Genomic DNA, 16,801 nt, shown 5'->3' with positions numbered 1-16,801 from the left:
GTGTGTGTGTGTGTGTGTGTTTGTGGTGTCCAGAGACCTGGATTCCCGGCCCTACCTCCGTCGAGAGATGTGGGCAGCTGCTGCCCTCCGCGCCTCAGTTTCCCCGCCTGTAAAAAGGCCTCTGCTCCTGATGAGCAGTAGCGGCTCAGTAAATGTGCGTAAAATTTAGCAAGTATTGCGATAGTCTGCGAAGGCCCTTGCTGAGCTCAACAGTAACACAACAACAATAATTTCTGATCATTTTTACCCCAGAACCCTCTTACCTTATCTCCAAATTACAGATGGGGAAACCAAAGCACAGGTAGTACCAGTCACTTGGCTCAAGGTTCCACGGCCAGGAAAGAACAGATGATAGATCTGGACCCAGGTCTGGGTGTCCTCAGATTCTAAACTTGTGCCACACAGCCTTTTGAGAATTAAAAAGCCCTCTTGGGCAAGCCATATTTGAGGGTGGACTCTGGGGTCACAGTGGAACCCAAGCACAGGGCTTTCTGCCCTATATATGGTGAGGACACCCAGGGTTGGTGCAGATCGGCTTGCTGAGCTCTAAAAGAGTCTTCAGTAGGGAGTCACTGGTCAGTGTGCCCAGCCCCCACAAATGACCAGGACCCAAACCTGCATAGATTCTGCAGAAGGTGAGCGGGGAATGGCTTTCAGATCTGGGAGGGGATAGGGTGAGGATGACTAAGGAATCTCCCTTTTCTCAATAGATTATTAGTATTTAGCCACTACTGACATACTTCTTTGTAAATATAACTAATTTATTTCGAATAATGACTTTAAAAAAATGCAAGTAGGGGAGCTGAGAAGGGAGGTAGATTGGGAATCTGAAAGGGCTTCCTGGAGGAAGGGACACTTGAGCTGAAACCTAAAGGATGAACTTCAATTAACAAGCACCAGAAGGGAGGGAAAGTGGTCCTGGCAGAAGATACAGTTGGTGCAAAGGCCCTGAGGCAGGGCTGAGTCCAATGTGTGGGGTGAGCAGAAAAGAGGCATTGGTTGGAACAGGGTGAACAAGGGGCCAACTGGGAAATGAGGTGGGTGGAAAGCTAGGGATGTGAAGGGTTTGTCTCCTTGAGAATGACCCCTGTTTTCTTTTCAGAAGGAGCTGAGCCTACCGCGCCGGGGACGTGGGTGAGTTTACCTGGGGCCAGTGGGCTGGGTGGGGCCGTGTGGTCCTGGGCACAGATATTTCAGCAGCAGCCTCCAAATTGTGAATTTATTTAGTAATTACTACAAAGCTTCTCACCTTGATCCTGCCCCGGTGTTTGCAAAGTACTTCACAGGTGCCTCACGTGGCCCTCACCACAGGCTGGGAGGTGAGGTACAAACTATGCCAGTTTGCAAACAAGGAAACTGAGGTGCATAAGGGTTGTTTCACTGGCTGTACGGCAACCAACTTGAAAAGGTGGCATCCAGAGTCCAGACTGTAGAATTCCAGTCAAGTATCCTGGAACCCGCTTGCATGCCTCCCATGACAGGAAGCTCACTCTATTTTGGGGAACACCGGCAGAAAATCATACACTTCAGGGTCACATTATTGTTCCTGGTGATTGGCATTTTGAGATCCCAAAAGCTCAAAAAACATTTGTTCAGTGCCTTCCCCTGTTTACAGATGGGGAAATCAAAGCCCAGGAGGGGGAGGAGTTTGCCTTCTACTGGTGGTCTGGGGGAGTGTGAGTGCAGACACTCCCTCTTTGGAGGCTGTATTTGCCTAAGTTGGGGGTGGGAATTCCCTTGCGCCTCAGTGAAATCACTCACTCAACAAACATTTTTTTAGGATCTACTGTGTGCTGGGCTCTGTTCCAGGCACAGGGGACACGGTGACGAGTCAATGCTGGACCCTGCCCGTGGAGCTTGCACTCTCTTGGGGAGAGTGATGAAGTGATGTTACACAGGGGAGAAATTAAACAGAGACAGACAGAGGGGGCTGGAGGGTGGCTTTAGCCCTGAAGATGTGGGATCTCTTAGAGGAGGTGACATTTGAGACTAGATCTGGAAGAGGAGGAAGAGCTAGGGGGAAAGTGTCAGGGGAACAGCATTCCAGGCAGAGGGAACAGCATGGTCAAAGGTCCTGAGGTGCGAACTAGCTTGGCACTGGAAAAACAGCATGGAGACAGGGGTAGCTGGGGTGAAGTGAGCATAGGGGAGGTGGAGGGAGAGGAGAAAGGGTAGGTCCTGGGGGTTGGATGAGAGTTTGAAATCTGATGGTGGGGCTGGTGTCAGAGTAGCCCCCAAGCCCAGACCATCTCTTGTTGGACTGGGGGTAGTGCACCTGGTGGGGAGGGCCCTGAGGACCCCAGTAGGGAAGGGGCTTGGACACTGCCCGGAAGGCAGGCACTGTCCCCAGCCTTTGCCCAGGCTGGGGGCGGGGTAGTGGACCGTGAATCAGTACAAACCACTGAGGGCAAAGTCCTGGGCCACGGAATAGGACCAGGACAAAGACTCCCTGAGGGCTGTCTAGTCTTTGCCACCTGCGGTGTGCCTGACTGGGTCCAACCAGGATTTCAAGGGGGCCATGGCCGGACACAGACAACCGCAAACCTTCGGAGTCTGGGCTGGGCAGGAGGGAGGGTGGGGCTCTGAGCGCCAGGGGTCCACGTGTAGGGAGGAGGCTGGTGGGGCTGAATTAGGATATGAATGACGGGGATGACTGTCCTGGCAGAGGGAACCCAGGGAAACAAAGTGCTGGAGGCGTGGTCGGGGCCTCCGGTGTGCGCCGGGATGGTGACACCCGCTGCGGGCGGCCGGGAACGCCTGGGCTGAGCGACTGCGGGTGGGAGGATTGGGGTGGGGCACGCACACCGTGGATTGGTGTCCGAGAGACACCCCCCGGGGGCGGGGCTGGGCGGGGCTCGGTGAGCGCGGAGGTAAGGCCTCGACAGGGAAGGGGCGGGGCCAGTTGATGGAGCAAAAAGTCCGGCAGAGAAGGCAGTGACTGCCCTTCCTTTCCGGCCGTGCAGCTCGGGGGCTCGATACCCGGCACCCTCGGCGTCCCTGCTCGGGAGGGGTGGCACCGCGGCTCCCGCCTCGCACAATCCGACCTTTGCTGCGGGTCTGTGCCTGCGCGCAAGTGCGGGGCTCCGAGCCCCGCCCCGGGACGGAGAGAGCCCGCCCCCCCACCACCACCCGGCGGCCCAGGCCCCACTCCGCGTCTGTCTCGCCTGCCAGGCGTGCTGTCCCCGTGTCCGCGTCTGTCTGTCTGTCCGATCGCGACACAGTCAGGGCTTGGCGGCCACGAAGGGGGCGTCAGTACCCGGTCGCGTAGACGCGGCCCCGGCCTCGGCATGAAGTCCCGCAGGGACAAGCTGCACATCCCGGCGCTGACCCTCGAGTGAGTGCTTGGACCTGGAGGGGGAGATTTGGGGGAAGAGGGGCAGACTGACAACTACCCTTCTTCCGTGTCTCTGTTCAAGTCGCCCCGAGTCGCACCGCCGCCTCCAGGGAGCCCTCCCGGGTCAACGGCCTGGCCCCGCCCTCGCGGCCTGCGCGAGATCTAGTATCCCCAGCCTCAGGCCCCTTCTCCCTAAGGAAACCACAACCCCGGTCCCGTCTCCCCATTCGGCCACACGCAGGGGCCGTTGCCGGGTTCACCGTCCCCGGCCTCTTTCTTTGCAGTCTGTCTCCAAGCAGCCAGAGCCCGTCCTTGCTGAGTCCCAGCAGCCCCTGCAGCCCCTGCAGCCCCTCACTGGGCCTGCACCCCTGGAGGTAAGTGACAGCGCGCGCGGGCGGGGCTCGGACATCGCCCTGGCACCCCAGAGACTTGGAAGCTGCCCAGACCCAGCTCCCCCGCAAGGTACTGTGGGCTGGTGACATGGACTCTCTGGGCCTCAGTTTACCTCTCCATAAAATGGCACTGTGATCCACACTAGGACCATGATGGGAAAATTCCATATTCAGTCATATGCAGCAGGTTCCCCCTTCTGATAGACGGTCAGGGCAAGGCCAGAACTTGAGCTGTTGCCCAAGGACTTCCTCGAGACAGGTGCTGGGTTCCCAGCCTGCTCAGGGCCCTGCTGAATTGGCCTGGCTTCCTGTGCTGTGACCCAGCTCAGCTGGCCGGAAAGCTCCTCCCTGTGAATGTACACACACACACACACACACACACACACACACACACACACACACACACACTCCTAACGCTGAGAGTCCACTATTAGAGCCCTGTGCACTGAAGTCAACCAGGCCAAGTGGTATAGGGAGAAAAGAACCAGCTTGACTGAGCGCCTCAAGTTCCTTCTGTCCCCTCTGCAACCCAGGGAGAGAAGCACCCTTTCTGATACCATTGCCCAGCGGAGGAAACTGAGGCTCAGAGAGGAGACACCAGTTCTCCTGGTTCAGTACGTCTGGGGGCCAAGTCAGGGCCAGCTTTGCCATCAGAGTCTGTTGAGGGTTTGAGCCACTCTCTGCGACGGCGGGGTCTCAGGATCTTGCCCCTGTATGGGAGAGAACATCAGGGATATAGTGGGTGCCTCACACAGCTTGGGCAAAAATTCAGGGAGGGGACAGATGTACAGGTCAGTGATGTCTAGAATTTGATGGCCCATCAACCATTTACACCTTAGTATGAATGAGCTGCTCACACTCTTCCCATGGGCCTTTAGTGGGGAGAAGAGAGAACACTTTGGAGCCCACACTGGGAGCTGGGCAACAGGCAGGTACCTTCATTAAGCAGGCATCTACTGTGTGCCAGGTGCTAAGGGCATAGCTGTGAAAAGATGAACATAGTTTCTCCCTCATGAGGCTCTCAGTCAGTTCTCAGGAAGTAGGCAATGAACAAGGGAATGGACAAACAAGACACATTCAGACGGAGACCTCTTAATGTGGTGTTTGAGTCAAGGCCTGAGAAGAGCTAGGGGAAGGGAAGCACCAAGCAGAGGGAGCTGCACATGCAAAGGTCCTGAGGCAGGACCAAGATTTTTAAAGCCCCTGTGGCTACCTTGGGGGAAGAAAGGTTGGCTGGGGACAGGAGACAGGAATGGAGGTGGCAGAGGCAGGGAAGTGGCTAGGGCAACATCTAGGTGGGAGATGGTGGGGCCTGGACCAGGCTGGGGTGTCCAATGGGAGGCAGAGGCTGTGTCGCCCCCATTTAGCTGAGGAGAAACTCGGCTTGGGACCTCAAAGTGTGTTGTCCAGAGGCACCCTGAGAGAGAGTGTCAGGCCAGATCTGACTCTGGGTCCTTGGCCTCAACCTCAGGTGAGGACAAGATGAGGGGAGGGACCTGTTGAGAGCAGATAAGCCAGTTTTACCAGGAGGAAATAGAGGCAGAGAGTTTGGGATTCTAGCTGAGTCCACTGGCCCCTTGATTGCCACCAGGGGGCAGCAGAGCCCTGTTGACTTGGGCCAGGCAAGGAAATGGGTACCTGCCTCCCCTGCTCCAAGGGGAATAAGCCCACGTTTGTCCCCTCGGCCTCCAAGGCCCTGTGGGTCCAGCTCCTGTGATGAACCACCCTGCCCGCCCCGTGTTCTCCTATCCACCTCTCCAGTGCTCACCCTATTCTAGCCGTGCGGCTTCCTGGACTGCCAGAATATAAGCTGGCCAGCCTCAGGGCCTTTGCACTTGTTGTCCCCCCTGCCCAGAGCTCCGCTTTCTCTGTTTACTCCTTTATTCACTTGTCAAGTCTCCATCAAGCTCTCAGACAGGAAGCCTTTCGTGTCTAAACCTCCCCGCCCCTGCCCCACCCCACCATAAAGGCCCCCAAGCCCCAGTTGCATCCATTATGCACATCCATTTCCCTCATCCTGACCCCATCATGGTTGTGATTTCCATGTTTTCTTGTGTGATTATTGAGTTGTTTTTCTCATCCAAAGGTTTGAGAGCCCCCTGAAAGCCTGACCTGGATCTGTCCTGGTCATCCTATAGCCTCAGGCAGGGCCTGCTATACATCAGGTGCTCAATTAATGCTTGTGGCACAGACACATGGGAAGCAGCTGGGAGGGCTCTACCTGTGGTGTTGGGGGGGAGCAGTTTGAAGAGAAGGTCATGAGTTGGGCCCATATGGCCAAGGGGACAACAAAGAGGCTGTTCCAGGCAGGAACAGCATTGTCAGAGGCGTGTTCCCTCTGGGGGCTTGACACCAAGGACGGGAAGAAGTTGGATTTTCTACCGAGGGCACTGGGAGCCACGTAAAGTATGGGGCTTGGAGGGGCATGGACAGCTCATGGGCAGGTATGAAGGGCTGGGGTGGCCCTACCAATGTGGGGTCGGAGATGCGGGTCTGTATGTCCACCTGGGGCTTTCCTATTTACACAGTTCCTGGCACAAGCAGAGAGAGGCAAAGTCTGAGGCACAGAGTTAGGATTCGAGCTTTAGGAAAGGGATTTACCCAGGAGTGTGAATTTGCTGTAAAATGAGGAGCCGTGGAGGGTGTGTGAGTAGGGGAGGGGCTTGATCTAGTGGGCAAGGGGCTGGCACCAGAGGTCACTTGATCAGCCAGCCTTTCGCGGGAGGTCTTTGCCATGGCCACAGGCCCTCTGGATTGCCAGCTGTAGCCCTGTTCTGCAGAGGAGGAAACTGAGGCCAGATGGGCGTGGGAGAAGCAGCTGCTGGGGATGCCAACACAATGGGCATAGTGGGAGGCATGTAGGCAGCACAGGCTGGGGATGATGGGCAGCTCCTTTACTAACTGTGTGCAGAAGTGTCCCCAGCACACATGGTAGGGGGAGCTTGTGGACACAGCATGTTAGCCTATGGTGCGTGAGACTGTGGCTTCATCCCCACTTGGGTCCCCAGACCTATGGGACCTCAAATTCCTCCCATGCAGGAGGCTCTGTTTCCTGTATGTGGCTCAGACTAAGCACCTGAGGATGATGGGTAACCTCTCTCATCCTCATCTACACATATGACCCCACAACAGAGCCTGTTCTTTAGCCTCAGAATAAGTCCAGAATCCACCCACTTTACTCCACAGCCCCACCCTGGTCCAGGCCTGTGTCCTCCCCTCCCAGACCCTGTTACAGCCCCTCACTAGCCTCCTGCTGCCTCTACTCCTGCCCCCCAACAGCTTCTGTTCCTCATGGCAGACATGGGGGGCGGGGTTTACAGACATAGTCCAGATCACACCCTCCCGCTGCTCACACATCCTCCATGACTCCCTGTTGCTGCTGCAGTAAAACTGCACTCCTCCCTGTAGCCCACAAGGCCCACATGGTGAGTCTTGCTGGCATCTTCCCCTCAGTCCTGCTTCAGGGCCTCTGCATGAGCTGTGCTCCCTGCCTGGGATGCTCTTTCTCCATGGCTGGCTCCTCTTCCTTCTCGATGTCTCACTGCTGGCTGCAGTGTCACCTCAGAGAGGCCTCCTGGCTAAAGTCGTCCTTTGCCAGCCTTACCCCTGTGCTTTTCCTTCTTCAACTTCAGTGTGTGAAATTAACTTGTTCATATAATTGTTTCCTGTTCACTCTCTGCCTCCCCTACCAGACTGGGGACTCCTGGGGGCAGGGATTATTTGTGGCCTGCATCCCCAGGGTTCAGTACAAGGGCAGACACACAGTAGGTGCTCAATGTTTGTTGAGTGAATGAGTGGCCAGATATGGGTTGTTTGAGCCCCAGTCTGGGGGGCATGGAGAGCAGGCCTGGGGAGACACTCAGCGGATATCTGGGCCACTGCGTGTGGGCCACCTGAAGGAGACACTGGGCTTGGAGGCAGCAAGGCAGGGAGTCTGAGAGAGACTTGAGAAGCAAAATGGGTGGCAAGATGTATGGGCAGGGTTAAGGCTACACATCAGGTAGCAAGACCCCCTGTACGCCTCAGTTTTCTCAGATGTGGGGTCTGGGCTCCAGGTCAGTCCTGCCTGGGCCGGTTCCCAAAGTGTTGTGTGGCCTGTGGAGGGTCCACCTTCAGGGTGACACTGTCCCTGACTTCCTGGGGCTGTCATGAAAGGAGGAAGCATTAATTCACAGACATTCCATAGTGAAGATGAACTGTACCCCCAGCTCTGTACCAGGCACTTTCTGTGCCTCTGATTTTATTACATTTTCACAAAGGGACGTGTGTATATGGGGAACCAGAGGCCTGGAAGTTTGCCTAATGCTAACGTTTATCGAACGTTTACCAGGCACTCTTGGGAGGCACAGTGTAATCTTCATGTCAGCCCCATTTTCCTCCCATCTTACAGTTGAGAATACTGAGGCTTGAGAAGTTAAATCAGGCATCTGATTCCTGATAGTAGCCAGGCTGATGGCCTTTCCCGTCGTACAGACAGGAAGAGCATATCAGATGCCCTGACTCAGTTTGCTAAACACACCCTCTGTGCCAGTCCAGTGCTGGAAGATGCTGGGACCTCAAGGAGCCCAAGCCTGGGGAAGACAGAGCTGGACAGACACAAGAGAAGACCTCCTGAAGGAGGGGACGCTGGATTCTTCCAGGCAGGAAAGGCATTCCAAGAAGTACAGCCAGCGTGGGTGCAGTAGCATGAGCTGGGCCAGGCTGCTGAATGGGTCTTGAGTGCCGCACTCAGAAGGGGTTAGCGCCGAGGTAGGGGAGAAAGGGGCGCGATCGGATTTACATTTTGAAGGAAGGGAGCCAACTTCGAAGGCCCTACATCCAGGTACCGCCAACGCCCCGCCCCCGCCGCCCGCAACCCTGGCAACGTCCCGCCCCTCCGCCCGCGGCCATGGCAACGCCACGCCCACCAGCCAGCACGCGGGTTCGCAGGTCTTGCTTCCGCGTCGCTCGCCCCACCCCGCCAGGCCAGGCCCCGCCCCCGCGCTGTCCTGGGCGGGGTTCCAGGCCTCGTTCCCGGCCTCGCGCTTCCTCCTCGCCCCCCCACCCCCAGCCCCGCGGCGCGTGCCCCGCCCCTCACCGCGGGGCTCCCGGGGCAGATACCGCCGTGAAGGTTCGCGTCCCGCCGCCGCTGGTTGCGCCCGCGCGCCTCTCGGGCCTCTGGCGGCGGCGGCGGCACAAAGGGAAGCAGCATGTCCGATCCTAGCTACTGGACGGCGGTGGCGGCGCCCGGCCACCGGAGCCGCCTGGCCAAGGGCGCGCTGCTGCAGCGCTCCAAGAGGTAGGGGGCTTCGCGCGGGCAAAGGCGCGGCGGCCGACCGAGCAGACACGAGTTGCCAAAAGTGTGTCTCGGCAGCGCGGGGAGGGCCACTGTGTCCGGCGGTAGGGGGAAGTGGGCGGATGCACTGGGATCCAGGTATCCCCTGGGGTCCCAGGCACCTTCCTTTCACCGCTCCTTACCCAAATTGGGATGTCTGTCCGCCGCGGTCGCAGCTCAGGTGGTGACAGAAGCAGCAGGGATTTGGGACTGAATCAGGATTCGAACCTGTCCTCTGGGCAGACCTGCGGAGGAGCTTCCTGGAAAAACTGAGGCTGTTTAGTCCCTGGGGCCCAGTCAGCGGAAATGATGGTTCAGAAGCAAATATTTGCTGCGGGAGGATGGTGTGTTTGTCGGTTATGGGGGGGTGGGGGGAAATCACGGTGTTCTATCCAGAGCAAAGTGGAGTCTCAGTTTCTCCTGAAAGGCAGAGAAGCTAAGTGAGGACTGTGAGCTCTGCTGGACCTGCGTTGAAATTCCAGCTCAGCCACTGTCAGGCTGTGTGCCTTCAGGCAGTTCCTTAACCTCTCTGTGCTTGAGTGTCTCACCAGTGCTTGGTCGGGGCACCAGAGGGGAGCACAGGCAAAGGCTGGGCGGTGGGACCAGCTGCTGAAGGACCTTGAATGACTAATCCAGGGTTTAGGCTCTTCTCCCAGAACCTGGGGAGCCACAGAAGGCTCATGGGCACCTCAGGGATCAGGTGCAGGAAACTGGCCTCAGGCCCCTCTTTTCTGACATAATTCTCACTCTCTGTTGTGCCACAGGGCTGGTTATTGAAAAACTAGGCAGCTTCTCAGGGTCCTGGGCCTTCTCCTTCTCCAGGGAGGGCTGAGCACACAGTTGGTGCTCAGTAGATGCTCGGGAATTGAACAGATGATGCCCAGTTCCCCGTTGAGATCTCAGATTTGGTTGTTTTCAAGAAAGCCCTGCCTGAGAGCAAGAGGGAGGCTCCCAGTGTTTTTCCCAAATGCTGTTGGAAGTGAAAAATGATGCATTGGGGTGCAGTGTGGGGGTGAGGGGCTGGAAGAGGATGTGGGCTGTCGGATGTGTGTGTGTTGGGGGGGTGGTGACAGGAAGTTTTGCAGGAACCTGTGGGTTTCGCTTTTGCTTTTGCATCTCAGACTAGAGGACAATCTTTGTGGCTGATGACATCTGTGGCCTCAGTTTTCCAGGCTGGGAAATGGGTGCAGCTGGTCTCTCCCTCCTCTGGGCTTATTGGTATTGGCAGATGTCGGTGATTTAATTCGCTGGAGAGGCATTGCTTGCTCTCCCACCATGCACCAGGCCCTGTGAGTAATGTCAGGAGAAAGATGACAATATACGTAACATGCCACAATTTACCCAGTGCCAGGCCCAAAGCTGAGCACTGTGTATGCACCTTTGCAAAGTATACAGATGGGGAAATAGGCTCAGCAGAGCAGCTGCACATGGAGCCGTGGATAGGCTGAACCCCTCCTCCGTGCATGTCTTGTCTCCTGAGCCGGTTGCTGACCTCACTCTCCTTGGCCTGCACTGTGCCTTCTGCCTGGGACGCCATTCCTGGCCCTGTGAGGCCCCGAGGTGTCATCTCTCCCTCCCTGAGCAGTTCTCCCGCCAAGGCTGGGCTGCGTTGGCGGCTCAGGCTGTGTGGGCTGATGCACTTGTCGAGAGAGAGCAATCGGAGCCGTTGCCGGGCGACTGCTGGAGTGGGTGGGGGGAACCGTGTCGCTCCCAACTTCCCTCTGCCAGGGCGGGGGCTGGGGCCAGGGCACATATGGGAATTACTGGGCAAGGGTTGCGGGGGGCGCCTGGGTCAGGGGTCTGGTGGCCAGGAGGGAGCTGGGATGAAGGGAGGAAAACATGTGGGCAAAAGTTTGGCAGAACAGGGACTTCCCTGATGGTCCGGTGGGTAAGACTCAATGCTCCCAATGCAGGGGGGGGGCCCCAGGTTCGATCCCTGGTCGGGGAGCTAGATCCCGCATGCCGCAACTGAAAGATCCCGTGTGCCGCAACGAAGATCCCACGTGCCGAAACTAAGACCCGGTGTACCCAAAATAAAATAAATAAATAAACAAATAAATATTTTTTTAAAAAAAACATTCTTTGAAAAAAAAAAAAAGTTTGGTAGAACAAGAACAGGACCCAACGTGCAAGATGCTGGCTTTAGGGTTTCCAAGGATCAGATTGGCGTTTTAGGGGGATCTTGGGGAGGGGGTCTGCTCAGAGATTGGAGCAGTGGCCCTGGGAAAAGGTGCATAAAATGGAGTGGGCACCTGCCTCAACCCACCTGTGGGTTCCAGGATCCTCTCCAACCTCTGCCTTATTTGCCATTGTTCCTGGCAGTGGCCACGATGTGGGCAAAGCAGTGGGGGCGGGATTGTGGAGCAACCTTCCCCCCCCTGCCCCCCACCCCGGCATTGCGCAGCATGCAGAACTTCCCCCACCAGAGATCGAACCCGTGCCCCCTGCATTGGAAGTGTGGAGTCTTAACCACTGGACTTACGGGGAAGTCCTGGGCGTGGGATTGTGAACACAGAAGCTGGAGAAGCTGGGCCAGGGCCATGATGTTGCAGAGGGGTGGTCCGCCTGGGGAGCAGAGAGAGAGTGGTCGCCCCCAGCTTCCTGTCCTGCCCGGAAGCCATCACCCATGTGCTCCCAGCTGAGCAAGTGGTCCTGTGAAGCAGGAGTCCTGGACCTGAGCATGTGGCCCTGGACCTGAGCGTGTGGTCCTGTGAAGCAGGAGTCCTGGACTTGTCCCCACCTTCCCCCCCAACAGCTGCCGCAGCGGGAACCGCAAGAGCCTGGTGGTAGGAACGCCCTCGCCGACCCTTTCCCGGCCCCTGTCACCCCTGTCCATCCCAACAGGTGAGCGCGGGGGCAAGCGGGGCAGGGTGGGAGTGTCCTGTCTCCACCCCCACTGACTCAGTTCCCCCCCACCTCCTCCTCAGCAGGCAGCAGCCCCCTGGATAGTCCTCGGAACTTCTCAGCTGCATCTGCTATCAACTTCCCTTTTGCCCGGAGGTGAGTGGTCTCCGGCTTTGGGGGATGGTGTTGACGTGATGGGCGAGGGGACAGGCAGGGGCATGCACCTGGTGGCTGGACCTGCCTCCTCATTAGCCTTTTCCCCACCCCTGGCCTCTGCCCTGCTGTGGTCTCTCCTCTGGCTTCCGCCCTTGGCAAATGCACACATGCACGCACGGTCTCCTGCAGCCACATCCCGAGCACAGACAGGTAATTTCTATGAGCCCTCCGGGAGGGGCAGGGGGAGGGGGTGGCATGACTTCGTCCAGGAATCACTCATTCACTGAAAGTTGTTAATTCACTTAACAAGACCTGATGGAGGACCTGTTATGTGCCAGGCACTTAGATGTCACTTATTCATTCAACAACGTTTATTCAGTGCCTGCTGGATGCCGTGCCCTACACTGGGGGCTGAGGAATGGGAGGCTGGACTTTGGCCCTCAGGGAGTCCTCAGTCTGGTGGGAGTGGCCAGCGTGTACTCACTCCAGCAGCTGCAACTCAGAGAGCAGCTTTGATGGGGGACGTACTGGCCGCTGGTGTCAGGGAAGACTTCCTGGAGGAGGCAGCTGAAGAACAAGGAGAAAACACACAGTGGACTTGCTCACCCTGTATTCCTGTTCTTGGCCTTTTCAGAAGGTCCTTCCTCCAATGGGGCCAGGATCAGCCAGCCACAGTGCTTGCCCTTGGTCCCCCCAAGCTGCAGGGTCCTTGCCTTCCTTCCAACTTCTCATTCTCTCCAGGGCCGACGGCAGAAGATGGTCCCTCGCGTCCCTCCCGTCTTCTGGCTATGGAACCAACACGCCCAGCTCCACTGTCTCGGTACCCACAAGTCCTACCTTGGCAGGCAGACAGGGGAGTGCCAGGTTGGGGGTGGGGAAGACACGTCTTTGGGTTTTTTTTTTTTTTTGCAGTACGCAGGCCTCTCACTGTTGTGGCCTCTCCAGCCGCGGAGCACAGGCTCCGGACACGCAGGCTCAGCGGCCATGGCTCACGGGCCCAGCCGCTCCGCGGCATGTGGGATCTTCCCGGACTGGGGCACGAACCCATGTCCCCTGCATCGGCAGGCGGACTCTCAACCACTGCGCCACCCGGGAAGCCCCTTTGGGATTTTTTTTTTAAGGTGTTGGATAGTTATCCAATCAGCAAACCTCCTGGCTGGCCGCTCTGTGCCCCATTTTGGTCAATGTTGGGGCGTCCCTGAAAGGACCCAGCCTCAGCCCCAAGGGACTCCTGGTCCGGGATACACAGATATCCTCATGCTTGTGTGGTCAGGGAAGGCCTGGTCAGAGGGGGTCTTGGGGCTGCCAAGGGAGCAGGTAGGGAAGGCTTCCTGGAAGAGGGGACATCAAAGCTGGAGTTTTGAGGGATGCATAGGAGGCAGGCAGGAGAGTTACCATCTGATGACCAGCAGACAGCCTGAGCCTTGAGGGGTAATGCTGGGGTCCTGGCTGTGGCACTGACCATGAACCCATGGCCCCGATACCCCCTCCTGCCAGTCGAGCTCATCCTCCAGGGAGCGCCTCCACCAGCTTCCTTTCCAGCCGACGCCGGACGAACTATGCTTCCTGTCCAAGCATTTCCGCAGCTCAGAGAGCATGGTTGATGAGGAGGGCGGCCACCACTCACCTCGCCTTCGGCCCCGCTCCCGCAGCCTCAGGTGGGCCTCGACCTCTGACCCCAGCCCCAGCCCCTCCCTGGGCTGGCTTTGGGACCCACATCGTGGCTCCTCGTCCACCTTTGGTCCTGACCGTGCACAAGCCTGGCCTCCGGCCCTTGGCCCTCAGACCTGACTCAGCCGCCCTTCCCTGGGCTGTGTTTCGGGTCCCATGTCATAAGCCAGTTGTCCCCTCCTTCAGCCCTGGACGCACAACAGGGGCCTTCGACAATGAGATCGTCATGATGAATCACGTGTACCGGGAGAGATTCCCCAAGGTGGGCAGCGCCTGGCGGCTAGACCAGCCCCAGCTCCCTCCATGTTGCTGTCCCTCCAGTGGCACCTGCTGTCTTCCTGGCTGCGTCCCCCCTATCTGTCCATTTCTGTTTTTCCCTATCTCTGTCTCAAACTCCCCCCTCCCCCACCCACACCTGTACACGTTGCTTCTTCTCCTCCAATCTTTGGACCCCATCGTCACATCTTCTCTCTCTCCCGCCCCCATCTGCGCATGTCGCTCCCCAGCCCCATCCAATGACCAGGTCACCCCATCTCCCCTGCTCCCTGCCCAGGCCACAGCACAGATGGAGGGCCGTCTGCAGGAGTTTCTGGCCGCCTTCTCACCCGGCGCCCGGCTGGCACTGGCTGACGGTGTCCTGGGTTTCATCCACCACCAAATCATCGAGCTGGCCCGCGACTGCCTGGCCAAGTCTGGAGAGGCTCTTGTCACCTCCCGCTACTTCCTGGAGATGCAGGAGAAGCTGGAGAGGCTGCTGCAGGATGTGCGTGGGGGCAGGGGAGCGCAGGGTTTAGGGGTCCCCAGGGAGGGCAGGGCAGGACCAAGGGCTTGCGGATGACGCTACCACCCATCTGCCCCCAGGCCCATGAGCGCTCAGACAGTGAGGAAGTTGGCTTCATTGTCCAGCTTGTCCGGAAGCTGCTGGTCATCATCTCGCGGCCAGCGAGGCTCCTCGAGTGCCTGGTGAGTGTCTTGGCACATGGCCAGGTGCCGGGCCGAGTCCAGGCACCCAACAGTCCTGCTGAGATACAAGAGACAGGCCCCATCGTATAGGGCTTTGAGAGGAATGCCGGGGGCTGCCGGGCTGCGGCGGGCTTCCCAGAGGAGGGGCCGGGAGCTCAGATCCCAGGGATGAGCTGGAGCCACTGGTGAGGATGCTTCAGACAGAGGGAGCGGCGTGTGCAAAGGCCTGCAGGTGGGACCAGGCCTCGGCTGACCAACCCCTCTGCACCCCCAGGAGTTTGACCCTGAGGAGTTTTACCACCTGCTGGAGGCTGCCGAGGGCCAGGCCCGTGAGGGCCAGGGCATCAAGACGGACCTGCCGCGGTACATCATTGGGCAGCTGGGCCTGGCTAAGGACCCCCTCCAGGGTGAGCTGGGGGTGGGGCAGAAAGAAGAAACTGGGGTGAGATTGCGGTGGAGCCGGGATTCCAACCCACGCCCACCTGACTCCAGAGCCACTGCACTGTCCTTCCTCTCTCTTTGGCCCTGTCCTCAACCACCTGCAGGGCATATTATGGGGAAAGTGCCCAGGATTCCGGGGTAAGGTGGCCACAAGTTGGAGCCCCTGACCTGCCAAGTCCTCAAATGCTAAGTCAAGTTGGGCCAGTGTGCCAGGGGACCACCTTTAGCAGTGGCATTCACGTTGTCCTGTGAATGCACAAAGCACTTTCCCAATTTCATCCTACTGTGGCCCAGGAAGTGGGAGGCAGACGGGGCAGCCCATGGGCACGACCAAGGTGGCTGAGAACCCCCCAGCCAGGACAGGGGAACAACTGAGACATGGTGCTAGGGGAGCATTGAACCTGCCCTGGTCCAGGGGTGGTTGGGGGAGCTCTGGGAAGAGAGGATATTCAGGCTGGGGCCTGGAGGATGGAAAGGTGTGCAGATTTAGGGGAGAGAGAAAATGAACCGGGCAGGGGGAATGGTGAAGGCAAAGGTCCCGAGGTCGGTCTGTGTCTGGTGTGTTGGAAGAGCAGCGAGGAAAGGGGTGTGGCTGAGGAAGGAGGGGAGCTGGGGGGAGGCGACGGGGTCAGCAGGGACCAGCCGCAGTGGCCAGCGTCCACTGGGATTGGGCTGCCATTGTCCCCATTTAAAGCCAGAGAGACTGAGGCTCCGGGCAGATGAGATTGAGCTGGGGTTCAGGCCCAGGTGTGTCCGAGACCAGATCGCCCGTGGACTAGCCGTGTGGCCGCAGCCAACCTCTTTTCTGTCTCGTGAAGATGACGCAGGTGGCACTGTGGGTGGGCCCGGGTGTCAGAGGAAACACGAAGTGGCCAGGCAGGCAGGTGGCAGCTGAGGCTGCGGGGCCAGATCATCTACCCAGCACCGCGCAGTGGGCCCACTGACAGTGGGACGGGTGGGCTGCATTTGAACCCGGGCCTCCCTCACCCTGAGGCTCACTGCCTCACCTTAGCCTTGCTCTGTGACCGCAAGACACTGTCTTCATGGCCACCGTCACTGCTGTTGTTCACCAGCTGCACACTCCCACCTGGGGCCACCCCTCTGCTAAGCCCCAGGGCTGGAAACTAAGGGGGCTCGCCTGGGCCATGCCCTGAGCTGAGGAGGATGTTAGGAGCCATCACCCAGAGGGGCAGCATCACAGCCGGTGTTCACAGGCCCAAGACTTGGGGCCAGGGTTCAAGGTAGGCTGGGCATTCGGAGCCTGGGCTTCCCACCGGCCCTTCTAGAAGGTTCCTTAGTCATTGTTCAGCCCAGCTTCCTGGGTTTGACCGACACCTGGACGCAGTAGGGGCTGAATGACAGTATCGTGGGAGCTGGTCAGGGGAGGCACCATTTCCCCAGCCCAGGATGAGCCCTGGAGGCCTCCGGAAGTCTCTGGGTGGTGGAGGGGCAGGGCTCAGAAACCCCATTTGAGGCTCCTCCCTCATTTTACAGAGACGGTGCCTCTGAGTCACCTTGATGACAGTGGAGGACAGCCCCCAGCACCAGCACCGGAGTCCCCAGAAGTAAGACGCAGAGCTTTGGCGGCCCCACCTGTCTTGTTCTTTTGCCGGTAGACCAGGTGGCCGTGAGAAGGGCTGGGTTTGCTGTTTGCTGAGGTTTTGCATACAGCAGGTGCTTAATGAA

At 58.3% G+C, this 16,801-nt stretch overlaps 1 protein-coding gene and 1 long non-coding RNA gene across 18 annotated transcripts in view; one reads left to right on the top strand and one right to left on the bottom strand.

Moving 5' to 3' along the window:
• MAST3 (microtubule associated serine/threonine kinase 3) overlaps positions 1–16,801 on the top strand; it is a 38,154-nt gene that overhangs the window by 4,614 nt on the left and 16,739 nt on the right. For 2 of the 17 annotated variants that reach the window (XM_049708731.1, XM_049708728.1), the window contains exons 2-12: positions 1,103–1,134; positions 3,619–3,708; positions 11,796–11,884; positions 11,971–12,040; positions 12,782–12,860; positions 13,538–13,698; positions 13,898–13,973; positions 14,265–14,474; positions 14,573–14,674; positions 14,949–15,081; positions 16,610–16,680. In XM_049708731.1, the coding sequence (XP_049564688.1) occupies positions 1,103–1,134; positions 3,619–3,708; positions 11,796–11,884; positions 11,971–12,040; positions 12,782–12,860; positions 13,538–13,698; positions 13,898–13,973; positions 14,265–14,474; positions 14,573–14,674; positions 14,949–15,081; positions 16,610–16,680 (1,113 nt within the window). Of the gene's footprint in view, positions 1–1,102; positions 1,135–2,898; positions 3,335–3,618; positions 3,709–8,724; positions 9,005–11,795; positions 11,885–11,967; positions 12,041–12,229; positions 12,251–12,722; positions 13,699–13,897; positions 13,974–14,264; positions 14,475–14,572; positions 14,675–14,948; positions 15,082–16,609; positions 16,681–16,801 lie in introns of those variants that run through there. The other 15 variants (XM_049708730.1, XM_049708727.1, XM_049708736.1 and 12 more) reach the window with 14 other exon arrangements.
• On the bottom strand, positions 3,017–9,360 carry LOC117195741 (uncharacterized). Its single transcript, XR_004475548.2, has 2 exons — positions 9,184–9,360; positions 3,017–4,436 (listed from the first exon to the last, which is right to left on the bottom strand). It is a non-coding gene; the product is annotated as an uncharacterized LOC117195741 (long non-coding RNA).

This window comes from Orcinus orca, chromosome 3 (assembly GCF_937001465.1).
Source record: "Orcinus orca chromosome 3, mOrcOrc1.1, whole genome shotgun sequence".
NCBI lineage: Eukaryota > Metazoa > Chordata > Mammalia > Artiodactyla > Delphinidae > Orcinus > Orcinus orca.
Note: the sequence above shows the minus strand (reverse complement) of the source record. Positions and strands in the feature narration are given on the sequence as shown.